General features: G+C 39.7%; 1 protein-coding gene across 1 annotated transcript in view; it reads right to left on the reverse strand.

Moving 5' to 3' along the window:
* Nucleotides 1-14970, reverse strand: part of MAP3K1 (mitogen-activated protein kinase kinase kinase 1) — a 68279-nt gene extending 53309 nt beyond the window's left edge. Inside the window, exon 1 of the mRNA XM_039355447.1 lies at nucleotides 14393-14970. Coding sequence (XP_039211381.1) covers nucleotides 14393-14946 — 554 coding nt within the window. The 5' untranslated portion in view covers nucleotides 14947-14970. The remainder of the gene's footprint in view (nucleotides 1-14392) is intronic.
* Nucleotides 14971-16596: the final 1626 nt, after the last annotated feature.

Below are 16596 nucleotides of genomic sequence, written 5' to 3' on the forward strand. Positions count from 1 at the left end.
TCAAACTAATCAAGATTATACTATGTCATAATACCATTGCCTTGATTGGTAACATGTTGAACAACAGGTAATTTCAAGTTTTCACCAAATTCAGTAGACGTACGTATCATAAGTTGAATAATGGACTACCCTAAGGACCAATGCTATTGTTTGTTCTTTTAAACTTGTACATCCATGAACTGCCTGAAACTGTTTCTTGGAAAGGGGCCTTATCTTACCTGAATGCCTTTTCTCAGCATGATGATGGAGAATCCACCGGTGGGTTGTATTAGCCTTCTTGCTCAAAAAAGACTAAGTCTAGAGAAGTTGCCATGCCTCCTGCTAGGCTAGACTGTCCCAGTTTTTCGACCAAGGCAAAGCAACCTATGATGTCTGATGCGTTGACTCCTCCTATCCCTGACACAGGACCAGACGGCCCTTAAAGGGTGGGTGTGGATTCTCCATCATCATGCTGAGAAAAGGCATTCAGGTAAGACAACGCCCCTTCTCCAGCATGATGAGTGGAGAATCCACAGGTGGGACATACCAAAGCCGCTCATGCCCCTACGGGGGGGGGGAACTAGTCTGGGCTTGTGTCCCACTAGATGAAAACACTTGCTGCAATACCCTCCGGCCAAACGAAGCATCCGAAGAGGCAAACTTGTCCAATTTATAATGCCTGATGAAGGAAGAAGGGGAGGACCAAGTTGCCGCCTTGCAGATTTCTTCAATGGATGCCTATGTCGACCAGGCCATTGTCATAGCCGCACTTCAGGTAGGATGTGCCGTGATGTGACCGGAAACAGGCAGGGAATGTGATGCGTACGCATGGGCGATGCAAACTTTTATCCATCTTCCTATGGTGGAAGAAGATATCATCTGGCCCATGGATGAGGGCTGGAAGGACACAAACAGGACCTCGGACTTGCAGAAGGCAGAAGTCCACTTGATATAGTGACACAGGGCCCTGCGCACATCCAGCTTATGCCACTGCCGCTCCAATCTATGAGATGGATTGGGACAGAAATTGGAAAGCACCACCTCCTGTGTCCTATGAAACCATGTATTCACCTTGGGGATAAATGATGGATCTAAACAAAGGACCACCCTGTCACTGTGAAAAATACACAGGTCTCCTCTAACGGAGAGGGCTGCAAGCTCCAAAATGCATCTTGCTGATGTGACTACAATTAGGAAGGCCACTTTCAATGAAAGGAGCCGTAGAGTACAAGACTGCATAGGTTCAAATGGTGGTGAAGTTAAGGCGTGAAGAACCCATGACAGGTCGCAAGAGGGGTATCGGCGTATCAGTGGTGGTTTGGCATTAGTCACCCCCTTGAGAAAAGAACGTGCCACAGGGTGCTGGGCCAAAGGGGCAGAATTGTTACACGTGAGGACCATGGATAACGCCGCTACCTGTCTATGGATAGTATTAGGAGTTAATCCTTTATCCATGCCCTCCAACAGATAGTCCAAAATATTTTGAATAGTCACTGATAAAGGTTGGAGGTCGTGCTTAGTGCACCAGAGACAAAAGTTCCTCCATGTCGCATCATAAATCCTATTTGTAGAGGGCCATCTAGATGCTTGAACCATAGAAATCACCCTCGCTGAACAGGATTTCCCGGTCAGGTTTTGCTGCTCAAGTGCCAGGCGGCTAACTGGAGCCACTGGAGATCCGGGTGTTGAAGGGCCCCCTGGTTGAGAGAAATGCGATCTGGAGGAATCCTCCATGCCGGTGAAATGGAAAGTTCCACAAAGTCGGCAAACCATGGACGTCTCTGCCAGTGTGGAACAGTTAATATTATCTCTGCCTGTTCCTGCAGCACCTTGCGGATGGTTGCCAGGAATCAGGGGAGGGGAGGAAAGACATACAGCAACTCCCTGGGCTACCTGCTATGGAGGGCATCCGTTCCCTCTGCCCCTGGGAATGGGAACCTGGAGAAGAAACTTGGCAGTTGAGAGTTGGTTGGACAGGCAAATAGGTCTAACTGAGGCTGACCAAATCTGTCCAAGATCTCTCTGAACAGAGCTGGGTCCAGGCGCCACTCGGAGTGGTCCACAGTAGACTGCTCAGGGAGTCTGCCTGTTGGTTTGCCTCCCCCGATATGTGCTCTGCCTTGAGAGCAGAGGTTGGTCTCTGCCCAAGAGTTCAAAAGGTGGGCCTCGTGCATAAGGGACTTGGATCTGATTCCTCCCTGTCTGTTTACGTGTGCCTTCGCTGCCACACTGTCAGTTAGCACTAGAACATGTTGTCCTGTCACTATGGTGAAGTGGCGTAGGGCCAGATGAATAGCCCTGAGTTCCAGCCAGTTTACGCTGTGCCGTAAATCTGAGCGGGACCACCGACCCTGAGCTAGGTATGACAAAACTGAACAGAATTAGGTGTAATACTGGAAGAAGTGCTTCTGCCCTGTATCAGTGGGACTGGAAAGATTCCCCTTGTTGCAATTGTCATGCTGATATGTAAATAAATAAATATTGTGCAAGATTGCCACAACATGTGTTCTCTGGTTCCCTAGAAGATCTACAAGAAGCAACGTCAGAGGTGATAGCCTGGATAGCTGAATTGGACACACAGTTATGAGGCCACTGCCATTCCTCCGGAGACGTTTTGTATATAATTATGTGGCTTGTGTGTACACATTTACTTCTCTTCTGTTATATTTTCCTCATATGCTAAATAAATAATAATAATTACCAAATGTTTTGATGATGCATTAGTCACATACAGAAGGCAACACTGGAGATGCAGTGATGATACTGTTAAATTACCATCAAATTACTAGTATGCACACTTGCTTCAGTACTAAGTTCATTGCTATTTCAAGCAACCCAAAGAATGTCTTTCAAGCAGCATTCTGGTAATATTAAGGAAACAAAAAAGGCACAATATCTCAATATTGCATGTTTCAAATCATGGATCTTAAATCATTAAGCATATTCACAACAGAAACAGAGAAGAAATCCTCTGTATGGTTATACACTAATAGATCCATGATATTTTTAAAAGATGAGAAATTACCCTAAAGTTAGTAGCATATAAATTAAAATCAAATTCCATTTTCAAAATGCTATTTAAATGGAATTTAGAAGGGGGGTTGTTGTTTTTTGCTTCTGTACATCCAATTAATATTATCACAGAAATTTGAAAAAAATTTTTTTTGAAGAATTGGTATTTCAGAAACCAGCATACCTCCTTCTATTACTGTTCAGTTTTAGGATTTTAGATTTCACTATATTTGCTAATGCTATATCAATTTTTTTCCTAATATGTGCAAATAATATATTCACAACGATAGTTCATACATAAATATATGACATCTGGTTCTTATTTAATCCAGGACTCAGTATTGCAAAATACATTTGTGTGTTGAACAAAAATGTTAAACCAAAATTAGTATAACTATTTCTCAAAAACAAAACAAAACAAAACAAAATCCTTATGTGCATTCATTCCCTCCTTGCAATCTTGTTAATCTTGTTTACTGAACAATAAGTGAGTAAGGAGGAGAAACGTTTTATAAAATTAGCCCTCTTTCCAAGAACATACTTTTTCTATCTGTACCCATAAAAGAGAACAAGCAGCAGAGGCAGCAAGAGTCTGAATGGAAGTAGCTTCTGGCAAAAAATTCCACTAATCTCTAAAATATGGCTTAAGGCAAGTACCGACTGTTTCTAGAAGACAAGTTCTTACAGCTAGAGAGTTACATTGTGCAATGACTACTGCTCATGACTTCTTCTTGCCATTAGGAGTTGTGCAGGCATGAATATCAGTTGCATGCCTTCTTACAGGATTAGATACAGAAGCATTGGAGATAGCTGCACATTTAACCTCTACCATATAGCCACTCTATCAAAACTGAATTGTCTGCTCATTTTTAGTGAGTGACAACATGTCTAAGCACAACAGGGATTTGTGAGGTAAAGTTATAACAATCAATAGAGAAATGGGACTTATTTGGTGACAAATTTTAGCCTCTTCTTATATTATTGGCAGCTTCAAACAATGATAAAAATATTTTTTTAAAAGTTGAATAAAAGATTAAACACCATTTGTGAAGTGTTAATCTTTCATGTTTGTGTACACATTACATAAAATCTTGCCTTAACCATGAAAGCCAGTTGGATGACTTTGGGCCAGTTGCACTCTCTCAGCCCAACCGACCTCAGAGGGTTGTTGTGGGAAAAACAGGAGGAGGAAGATAATAAAGTTGGGATACAAACAAACAGATAACTTTTCTTATTTTGAAAAGTATTCAGAAATTTAATCTCACATTTCTGATGTCAATAGATCACTGCAACCACAAGTATCTAAAGGAAATCTAGTCAAGCTGGTTCTTCTTGTACCTAGTCAAGGTATCTCTAACACTGCAAAGCTTCTCTGGGCTCAACACAGAAAGTATATCAAACAACCTGATGTTGCTCTTTTTAACATTGGAATTAATAGAATTATCAAGTGATCAATTACATTTTAAATGAATGAAAATGACTTGTAAATTCAAATCAGCCAGAAAAATGAGCAAAGCCAAAATCTTATTTATAACATGTCAGATATGTACATACCTATCATTGTTTGGGAAAATACTGCATGAACCTATACAATAGTAATAGTAGTAATAGTAGTAAAGTTGGAAGGGACCTTGGAGGTCATCTAGTCCAACCCCCTGCTCAGGCAGGAAACCCTAAACCATTTCGGACAAATGGCTGTCCAGTCTCTTCTTAAAAACTTCCAGTGTTGGAGCATTTACTGCTTCTGGAGGCAAGCTGTTCCACTGATTAATTGTTCTCACTGTCAGGAAGTTTCTCCTTAGTTCTAGGTTGCTTCTCTCCTTGATTAGTTTCCACCCGTTGCTTCTTGTCCTGCCTTCAGGTGCTTTGGAAAATAGCTTAATTCCCTCTTCTTTATGGCAGCCCCTGAGATCCACAACTGTTGAAACCACCAAGATTCCAAAAATAATTAGACATCTCATTAATACGATAAGCTTTTGAAGCTTGACCACAGTCTCTGAGTGAACTGGTAAAAAGGCTGTTTACTTGACTGGTAAAAGGGGAATGTCCAGATGTCCAAAGTAAAAATCTCTCTCAGGCTCTGAACACACAATGCATCTATGCTGATCTATAACTATAATAAAGATTTGATTTGATTACCGCTGCACTATGTTTGAACTCTGACTGGAAGTTGATTTCACACATGCCTTTCTGACAAAAGAAAGGCTTAATATAGAGGGAAGGTCTTCAGATCACACTAAACAGAACTGTTAACTGTAGATTCAATAAGAACAAAAAAGGATATTTGTTTCACTGCTCTAATTAGGTACATACCAGTATTCAATCAGATCTACAATGGAATCCTCTGAATATAGGAATGGTGCTTTACAAACCTAAAATTTGTATTTTCCTTTATCAATAAAACAAATGACAATCTCTCCTCTTTGTCAAGAGGCAGAAAGAGGATCAGAGCAACCAAAGCCCTTACTTTAACATACTGATAAATGAGGTGCTAAAGTACAAATGTCCGGTTTCCAAGATTCTGCAACCTAATCCCCTTTCCTCCAGTAAGTCTGACTAATGAGGGTCTGTAAGAATATAGCTTTCTTGGTTGTGATCATGAAGATTCACTTTTGGTCTTACATTATTATTGCCCTGAGCATCTTTTTGCTTGTTTCAACTCTTATAACTTTCCTGAGAAACAAACAACCATTCAGGATTGCCACTCAGAAATGTCCTCATACAAGCAACTGATTATTTTAATTGGTCTTTTATCTTGCACAATAATCTACAGTATGACCATAAAGTTTTCTATCATAGCAAAAAATAGGTGTTAATTTCTTCCATATTCAGATCACATCTTATCATCTCTAATTAAATATTTTGGTTTAGGGGATACCCATCTTTGTGAATCTAAGTTAAGATTACCTGGGACAAGCTCATTGCCCAATGTAGAAGTCACGTAAGTCTACCCAGATTCCTCTCCCAGAATATGAAGACTCATGGTCCTCTGATCCCAAAGCTTCAAGGATTTGAGTATCAGACCCAAATAAAAACCAGAAGCACCTGGAAGGCTGATATTACAGCTCACTTTTACATACAGGACTCATATCCTGTACTTGAAAGTTACTTTCAAGTAAACGTTACTGATCATTGCCAAGGTTTCATGAATGAATGCAGCAATTTTTTATCCACAGCTTTAGAATTACAGCAGAACTGCGGAAAAAAAGGATCTCCAATAAAATCACAATCGTTGCTGTCCAACTAAAGTCTCAATTATGCACACCACAGGTGTGCATTTGTCTATCACCAAATTATGTATGGATGGACATTGTTTTATTCCACATATGTCTTCTGAGGGGCAAAACATATATCCTTATTACTCAAGAAAAACTAAGGCTTATAGTACACTGTTGTGAGCTTTTATGGCTAATGTCAATCAAGCAGGTACAAATACAAAGTCCAGTCACTCCATCTTCAGTTGTCATGAGATGCCAAAAGTATACAAAACAGTGTTTAAAGATGGCAGCTACAGCTGCTGACAAAATGTCAAGATATCAGAAAACCAGGCCACAATCACTCAGTCTAAAAGCTCCATTATTACTTAAGACATGTAGTAAGAATATGCCTACTTCTCTTCATTATAGGGAAAGTTTTGTTATGGGGAAAAGAAATAATATCAAAATAACAAATATACTTCTTTTTAAAGTAATAAACTACTCAGTGGTCCCCTTAATGCATTCATCCCAAATATATATCCAGTGTGGTGATTTAAAACAAAACTGTACATATTGATAGCAAAAACTGTTAGTGTTCAATTTACCACTCTCTGATAATGCCTCCTAGCCACTCCCTAACCAGTAACATTTCTTTTAAATGTATTCCTTTAACTCCTAAGGTGACAGAAAGTTACCTCAAACAGCTCATGTTTTTTAAAATGCTGAAGCACATAAAGCAAGACCAGTGATGGGATTCAGCCAGTTCACACCACTTTGGCAGAACCAGTAGCTAATTTTTTGTAGCCCAGTCACAGAATGGACTTCCAAAAGCGGCATCCACAAAGAGAACTGGTTGTTCACATATTTGAATCCCACCACTGAGCAAGACCAGCATTAAAACTATGTCTGATTCAGTGATATGTACATTAAGTCATTCCTGATGAAAAGCCTGATGAGTCTTAGAATGGATAGATAATAAAATAATTGCACTCTTAAGGGTTAGTTTATGTGAGAAATCTTGGAATACTGAAAAACTACCATAAGAGATACAAATATCATTTAAATTTTTAAAAAGGAGAATCTTGGAATTGATTTTGATTTTTAAATTGATTTTGATATTACAATTTAGAAACTTATAAAGTATTCTATCTGCTGATAACAAAACATTGTTTTAAAGAAGGCAACATGAGAGATCATGAATAAATACAACCAGAATTATTTTATTTCTTTATTCTATGGATTGAGTCTTAACAGATTGCGGTAATGCAATGGATGTAACATATCTTAATATTAACAGAACATTAGGCAAGAATACATGACATTTTATTAACACTGGAAACCTAATGCTGCAAAACTACAGGCATGCCCCATGCACAAACTGATTTCTAATCAAATATACAGAGACTGAGGTGTAAAAATGTTCAAAACTGTAATTACTGGATAAAATAATATTTCTTTATGAGGATAAAATATTGTTTACATGTGAACAGAATCATCAATATTCTTATTAATACAAAGGCAGAAGAACTGATGAAGCTATACAGTCCAATGACATATAAGATGATATACAAGAGCCCTGGTCGCACAGTCGTTAGAATGCAGTATTACAGGCTAATTCTGCTGACTGCTGATTGCAGGCAGTTCGAATCTCACCAGCTCAAGGTTGACTCAGCCTTCCATCTTCTGAGGTTGGTAAAATGAGGATCCAGATTATTGGGGGCAATATGCTGACTCTGTAAAAAGCTTAGAAAGGGCTCTAAAGCAGGGGTCCCCAACCCCTGGTCTGTGGACTGGTCCCGGTCCACACCATGCCAGAAACTGGTCCGCACAATCAAGCGAAGCCCTGTCCATGGGATGCAGGCAGCACATGAAACCACACCCCCTCCAGTCCACAGAAAAACCTCTCTTCATGGAACCGGCCCCTGGTGCCCAAAAGGTTGAGGGCTTCTGCTCTAAAGCACTGTGAAGCAGTATAAAAGTCTAAGTGCTATTGCTATTTGGCATTACTTGGATCTTTATGTTTCTAATAATATGCTAGCTTTTGGGGCCCAATAAAATGCACACATTAATAGACTCACCCCCTCCTTTTCTCAAATATTAGGAAAAGATATATTTAACTCAGTATTAGATTCACACACTATCCTAATCCAAAATCAAGCTATCAGATGTGTACGTGTCACTAATATAGACCATATTAAAAGAAAATGTATACATTAACAGAAGACTAAATAATAAACATTGTTAATTTTTGGTGACCGTTTAGTACCTCTTGAACCATAAGCAGTATTACCTATAATAACAGATACTAGAGAACAACAATAAAAGAGAATTATTACCCTTATGAGCTTTCTGAATACATCTAGCTGCCTGCTATGCAATACCAAATGATGCCATATATAGATTGTTGGCCTGAACCAACAGAGTTTGTTGAATGGTCTTACTTGAAACCCTATTACACCTTATGTTTTTCTGTATAAAATCACTTCATTATGGCAAACTTGATGGAATGGGTAGAAATGACGGAAGAGAGGTGGTCCCTCAAATATCCTGCTCATGACACAATGGGTTTTAAAGTTTATAATACCTTCTTTTTACAAATCTAATACATAACTAATGATTTCACTGCATTTTAATGTCTCTTAAAATGGAATTGTGGGTTTATGTTCAAGTGCAGAATTTCTTATGGAAGCTAAATATGCAGATATGCTAAAGCATCCATCCGTGTTTTGGTACATATTTCAGGGAAATCCAGTTTGGATCAATGGTTAAGGCATCAGGCTAGGAGACATAAGTTCTAGTCTGACTTTAGGCATAAAAGTTGGCTGGGTGACTTTGGGCCAATCACTCTCAGCCTCATCCACCTCAGAGGATTGTTGTTGTAGGCAAAATAGGAGAAGGAAAGTATATTAGATATGTTGAGTTATTCAACAAAAATAATAAAGGTAGGATTTTAAAAGGGAAAAAATAAAACAAGCTAAAAAAATAAAATATAGCACAAGTGTTTACTGGAAGGAAGTGGAAGCCAAAGAACATAAACATGTCTGTCTGTCAGTCCATGAATTATCAAAAATTAACATTAGAATAGCTCTTAAAATATGTATATCAATGTAATATTCATTTTAATATAATCTTATCTCAAAAGATTTTATAAGAAATGTGACTATCGAGTTACATTCATTGAAGCTGTAACTATACATTCAGACATTTAATTCAACATGATAAATTTTGGAAGAAATGTAAAGTCAAGTATTGTATAAAATCTGTTAAAATTGTAAAGTCTATCTAAAATAATCTACTCATGTAATAGACCCTAAAGGTAGCAAATTAAATTTATTCCAGTTAATAGCATAGGCATGCTATAAACATATTGCTTTGTCAACAAACACTAATAATAATTTATATAATTTTCAAGAATAGCCATAATCTTATTGATATATAAACAATATATATTCAGTGTTAAGTGCCTTGCCTTTAATATCTTGAGACTGTATAATGGAATCTACCAACGGTTCAAAAACCAAAGTGAAAATCAAAAGAGGCAAGGTACATTATTTATAATTTAAAGGGTCACAATATAATGTAAAGGCCTGACAAACAAACTGATTGGTAATCATTCAAGCTACATGTATGCACACATACAGAATGAAAATACTAAATCGTAATGCCATTAACAAAAATATAATAAAAACCACACCTTAAAATGCATTTCAATGTTCAGTCTGCACCCTATCAAACGCCTTTTTAGTATCTAACCAATTAGAAAAGCTGCTTTCAATTTATCTGCAGCTATACCAATCTGCAGCATAATATCAATCACCAGGCAAATATTGATCAGATACTTATCTAACCCAGCCATCTTTGATGCCTAAGGTTATTGAAATGAAGAACTCATTCCATAAGCCCAGCTAATCAACCTCTCCTTCTGTCACATTGGGAATAGTGCAGTACAAAGGTTTCCACACAAATCTAATCCTCTACCAGGATCTATCTAGGTTCACGCAGTAGCTTTTTTTACCCACGGTTTATTAGAAGCTAATATATATATTGTTTTGTTTTGTTTTGTTTCTGAACACAAATGCTCAGGTAAGTGCTATCCATTTTGTACTGTTCAGCCTCTCTGCCCTTACCAGAAATAAGATATAAAATGACACTGGGGTAGCTTAGGTGCACACCGCTTTTTCATTCACAATGGCATCTGAGAATCTATATTTGTTGTTTAAATATATGGTCACTGACCATTTATTTGATTTGTTATTTATAATGCAATTTTTATATTGCAATTTGAATATTGCACGCCTGATGTTATAAAGTCAGGCAGCATAAAGTTATTTAAAATATCATATTTTTTTAAACATGTTCTCAAAATCAATCGTGAAATGTCTGAGACCTAACAGATCATAGAGTATTCTCCTTTCCTATTTGCCTCTTCTATGTTCTTCCATCTCCACTGACGCTTCAAAGTTTAATTAGTGTGGCTTTTGTTACTCAGTTGGGACTGAGTCCAGTAGTCTATAAGTTAAACTATACTAATGATTGTACTAATGAGACACACAAACACACACACACACACATACAGTATATATAACATACTACTACTAGAATGAAATCCTGTTACTCCATGGTATTTTTTTTTTCAAACCCTCTCTACATATACAAAATCTAAGTTTTAGTTAGGTCAAATAAAACAAGATTGTCTAGCTATGCATTTTTAATGACCATTCTGGCACAATTTCTATTTGTATTCCTCCTCCACCACCCCAATGTAAACAAATACATTAATATATAGGAAAAACCAGAAATCTTTGCTAATGAAAATATAAAGTTTACTACTTTTGAAAGACAAATTGCATAAGGGCTTAGTGGGAATTCAAGTTATAATTTTCACCTATAAAAGTTTGTTATAGTAGCATTAAGACTGTTTCTTCATAGGTAGATAGGAAAAATCATAGTTACCCCAAAAAGGCCTCTTAATTATATAAGTGCAGTTTTATCCTTATACTCAGACATAAGCCTCACTTAATGTAGCTTGATCCCAGTATATAGCATTGCAGCCTAAATTTCAAAAAATATTTTATCATTAAAACTCCATTTTTTTTAGATTCCATTATTATCATTGGACATAATGAGTATTTTGAAACACTCAAGATCACAGCTTTATTTTTACAAAAGCTGTTTTTCCATACTCTTTAAGAACAGTGAACAATTAATACTATGTAATTGTAGCAACATTTACTGAATGAAAGTACACATTAATAAGTAATATTAAAATACACAAAAAACTAATCTGGATCTCCAATTTTGTTTTTGCTAGGCAAAATAAATGGATGGCTACAATAACATGGTAAAATTAAGACACTGTCAAGAAAGCTATATTACTTTTTTATTTCATGAAAGCCAGGATATTATCATAGTTAAATATTTGGGGAACTGAATAATTTAAGACTATTTAATTTTGGATTAACTGTCATGGCTAATACAATGCTCATATTCAGTAAAGAAAGTAACTCTATGCAGCTGCAACCTTCTCCAAATGGAGATGTTACATTGCATTAGTAATCATCCAGTCCCTGAATGGATGGATGAATATTTTTATCCCTTTTCTAAACTACAACATATTATTATTATACTTAGCTAATTGTTTAGACCAGAATTAGTTACAGAGATTTTTTATTTTATTTTACTTTATTTCATTAGCATTGAGATCATACTGCAAAATAAGCATTTTTGAATTAGGATTGGACATACTGAAAATAGTATTCATAATTCAGAAATGTGATAAAGTAGGAACTATTTAAACTCGGGGCTGAACAATCATAGATAAGAGAGAAACATATGAGGCCCTTAAAGCAGTTGCACTATCTACTTATTTCAAGAAGACCACATCAAAGGAATTAATATCATTTACTGCACTCACTATAAATGTAATCATGTGATTTACATTTTAAGAATTTAGTTGAAGTATTTACCATTTAGAACCAGTATGGTGTAGCAATTTAGGGCACCATGCTAGATACCAGGTGACTGACTTCTAGTTCTGTCTGATACACAAAGCCAGCTGACTTTGGACCACTGTCCCTCAGCACTAGAATAAAAGGTAATGGCAAATAATTTCCAAAAATCTCATCAAGAAAACTGTATGGCTTGTCCATGCAGTCACCAAGAATCAAGAGTGTCTTGAATGCATATACACACATTCAAGAATTTAGCTGAAATATTAACAAGAGTAATAATGGCTATTTAATGTTTAAACATATTGAAATTATAATTTGCACTAGCTTTATTTTTGTTGGATTTATTTCAATTAAATCTGTACTGTGCATGCTATTTAAGTGAAATAATTTGTCCAGTATGTTTAAATATTTTCTCAGAGATTAATTTTAATTTATTTCAATGAGTACCCCAACACCCAAATGTGCAAAAATTCTATAACATGTTTGTAAAAAAAATTTCTCATGTACAAGCAACAGACATTCTAACAAATACAATAGTCATGAAATGCTGGTATTTCTGCAGTCAACACATTACATTTTCAAATGGGATTTACAGGTGCACTCTGTGTCTTATTCTTCTTTGGTCACAGCAAAGGTTTACTGAGATAAAATTACCAACGTCACTATGGCATATAATGAGCACACACTGAACAGAGACATATCACAGTGATACACTATTAATCTACTTCAAAGCTAGCTCTTGTAAAAATGCATTTCCATAATCAGGGTACACAGTTCACTTGCCAGCTTGAAATTCAGTTTCAGTTAGCAGCTTATCTGTTACATATTTTAATAATCATATATGTTAACATAACTGCTAAAAAGTAGCTAATCCACAAGTTATAAGCATACAGAAAACCACTGATTGTTGGCTGCCTAAGACTAGATCTGGTTGTACAAGTAGTTTAAAAACTAGTTGTATATAAAGACTGTAAGCCTAAACATGCTTATTAAAAGTGAGTCATATGGAGGTCAAGGTGATCTGCTTCTGAGAGGGATCTCTATTTAGAATCAGGCTTCCTTCATGTAGAATGTAGGTCTCAGAACACCCTCTTACTGACTATAAGGGTATTTTTCCATCAACACTTATTAAAATGCTTTGAGAAAAAAAATGCATCTATCTGAACGGAAGTTTACTAAAAACAGACCCCGGAGCTGTTTAACAAATATATATATTAAAAAAACCCACACATTTAAACCAGTGCGTTTTAATTTAATATATCCGCAATTGAAACTCGTATTTCCTGTCCGGAAAACAGGGCAAATTCTGTATCGTCAGTTAAGTTTAATAAAGCCCATGCACACTGTTTTCAAGTCTGTCACCTGAAATCTCATTTTATATCTGTTTCAACGCCAACCGTGTAGAGAGGCATATCGATAAAGTGCTTTCTCCCATTCAGTAAACACATTTCCCTATTTTCAGCGTGGGGAAAAACAAACTGCAGACGCGCTCTCGGTTCCTGAAGTGTTGAAAACACCAGTTAAACTGCAAGCCAATCTAAAATACTCCGACGCATTTTACAGATATGTTTACCCGCATCCCCATTCCCACTCCCCCTCCCCAGCTCTGGATCCTCCTACTACAGAAAAAAAGACTCGCCTGAAGAATTAGCGGGTTGATCCGCACATAAACTAAAAGGCTGGGACATCCGGTCTTTTTCCACCACTCCGGCCAATTCAAACTTCAAAGCCTCTCAAGCAACCGCCGCTGGGCAGGTATTGAAATGGCTTTCGGCCCGTGCGCCCTTTGAACGCGCACATTCCTTTTGCGACCCACCATCTCCCATAGCAGAGCAAAAATCAAAATGGGGTTGTTAGCGCCAGAAACACACACTTCTTGGATGGTAAAATAGCAAAGGATGCGTGCGCTGGGCAGGGGGAGTTTGCTGCCAAAACAATGCTTGGGAAGCAGCTCCCCACGCTGACCTGCCCCCGAAAGCGACCCCTGGCCGGCTTCCCTGACAAATCCCAGCTTCTTCGCAGGCAGGCAGGAAACTCTCGCGGCTCGCCCGAGTGTTTGCAAACGCGCGCCCTCTCTCCGCACGGCGCCCCAAGTGCCGCTTTACCTGCCCGCGCAGGGGAGGAAACACGGCGGCCGCATCCAGCCCCGACCCCGCGTCCCAGCCACCCCTTCCTTCGGCAGGCCGAAAGGATTCCGCCGCTCTCAAGTGTCACCCGCAGCCGTCCGCCCGCATACCCCGCAGCCCCACTCACCCAGCTCCGGCTGAAGTGGGGGGTGGCGGCGGCAGGAACGTCGGGATCTTCTGGGCGACGCCAGCTCCCGCCGCTTGGCTCGCGACGTCCGGCTGCGGCGGGTCGTGGGATCCGGCGCTGAGGAAGCCGCCGCGGCTGGGGGAGGACGCGGGACTGCCGGGGGTGGAGTGCGGCGCCGGCACCACGGGCTGGGGGGCGGAGGAGGACGTGGCGCCCCCGGCGGTCCTGGTGAGGGAAAGAGGCAGCTCCGGGCACTCGGCGGGCTCCTGCAACCGGTCCAGCTCCACGCTCCGCACTTTGCGCAGCTGTTTCCGCTTCCAGTCTGAGCGCGATTCCCTCTGGCTGCCGCCGCTGTCTCCGGTGGGGAGCCCCGCGACGAGCCCAGCTGCAGCGCCGTTGCTGTACCGCATAGGCTTCGGGCTCCGAGCGCCTGCGGCGGGCGCTGCTACAGAGGCGGCAACCTTGGCGGCGACAGCTTCGTTCCCCGAAGATAATCCTACCGAAGAGGCGATGTGATTCCCAGCCGCCGCCGCCGGTCCTCCTGCCGCCGCCATTTTCTCTGGCGGTCACATCCCAACCCACACTCGCCCTTCGTCAGTCAAGCGCACCGGCTCTGAGCGGGCAGGGAGCGAATTCCCCGGACCGCCACTACGCCTGCGGCGTGGCTTGCGCCCGTTGCGTAGCCGAAGGGGAACTGGGCCGATGGGCGGGCCCAGGTTGCGGGAGGGAAGGAGAAAGAAAGGAAGAGGGCGGAGGCGATAGGTAACCTGAGGGTCGACGCGGCTCGTTTTGCGCAGCCGGGCTCTCTCAGCGCCTCCTCTGGCCGGCCAGGTACATTTGGCTTTTGGCTCTGCGCTCGCCTCGGCCGCTCCTCCTCGCCTCATTCCCCCAATCAAGTTTCTTCTCTCAGCTGCCCTGCTTCCCACCAGAGAAACAGTCTCTTAGGGAAAGTGCCTGCTCCTCACTACGGATTCTTCCGTTTGCCTGCGCTTCGGGAGGATTGCACACCGATTTGCTCTGTGAAAAAGCCGTTGTATCTGTCCGGTCAGCAGAAATAAGGCAATTAGTGGACTTCTGAGGCATTTAGCAAGGATAAAAGCATCTTGAGCGGCAACGGAGGAGATTTTTTCAGGACTCACCCTATAATAACGGTGGCATTTCCAGTAAGTCGGAAACTAGAAGTGAAGACTTTCAGGCAAAGCCTTATGTGCTGAAGGTCTGCTTTAAGACAGGTTTATTTTTGGGAATGGAAAATTCAAACCCAAGAAGTTTGAAATGGTCACTCTGCTAGGGAAATTAAACATGAGTAGCTAATATATCCCCCTATGGTGTTGTGGGCATGCCCCCCCTTATTCTACAGTTAACAATGTTTTACCAATTGTTCTCTTTTAATTTTTCATAACACACAGAGCCACAAACTAACTTGCATCATGGTAGGTTCAAATGCTTCCAGTTGTGTGTGCTGTGTAAATCTAGGCTATGAACAAGGGTTTTTTTTTTGTTTGTTTTAGTTTTATTGCACAGTTGCTTTACTTTGACAAACATTTTTCTCTGGTCAATTTATTCTGTAACATGAAAGGCACTTTAAACAAAAATAGAAGTCTTGAGGATTTTCTACTATTCAGTAATTTCTTAGCAAACTTCACAGGTTTATACTTTTTGATTATTAGATTAGCATTTTGAACTTGTAAACCAGTGTCATTGACAGCTTCTGGATAAAACCTTGAATAGATTGAGTGGCATCCTGACACTGCAACTCAGTAGTGGTGTAATGTAACATTAGAGTGTTGTATGTGCCATTTCCATTCTTAGGTACCCTGGAATGTCATTTGATACTCTCCTCTGCCCTTTCTCACATCCAATTAGAAAACAGTGAGGAGGTACATCTAATTGTTCAGAGATATTAAAGACTTGATCCAGCTATATTAGATAACTTCTGTCCAGTTGCTAAATTTCTCTTTGTTTGTCAAAAGGGGCATAGAGAATCAACTACACAGGATCTTGGACAAAACAGATTAACTAGAAGCCTTTTAATCAGGATTCAGGCCTAGACATGGGACAGGGTGATCTTTGTTGGGATCTGGATGGTACAACATAGTTTTGTACCATCCAAATAGGTTGCCCCTTTAGACTCCTTGCAAGACTAGAGAATTAGGAGAAGTGTTCTATGGTGATTCTGCTCCTACTTAAGTGAATAGTTCTAC

Source organism: Crotalus tigris, unplaced genomic scaffold (assembly GCF_016545835.1).
Source record: "Crotalus tigris isolate CLP2741 ecotype Arizona unplaced genomic scaffold, ASM1654583v1 scf7180000017571.3126492, whole genome shotgun sequence".
Lineage (NCBI taxonomy): Eukaryota > Metazoa > Chordata > Lepidosauria > Squamata > Viperidae > Crotalus > Crotalus tigris.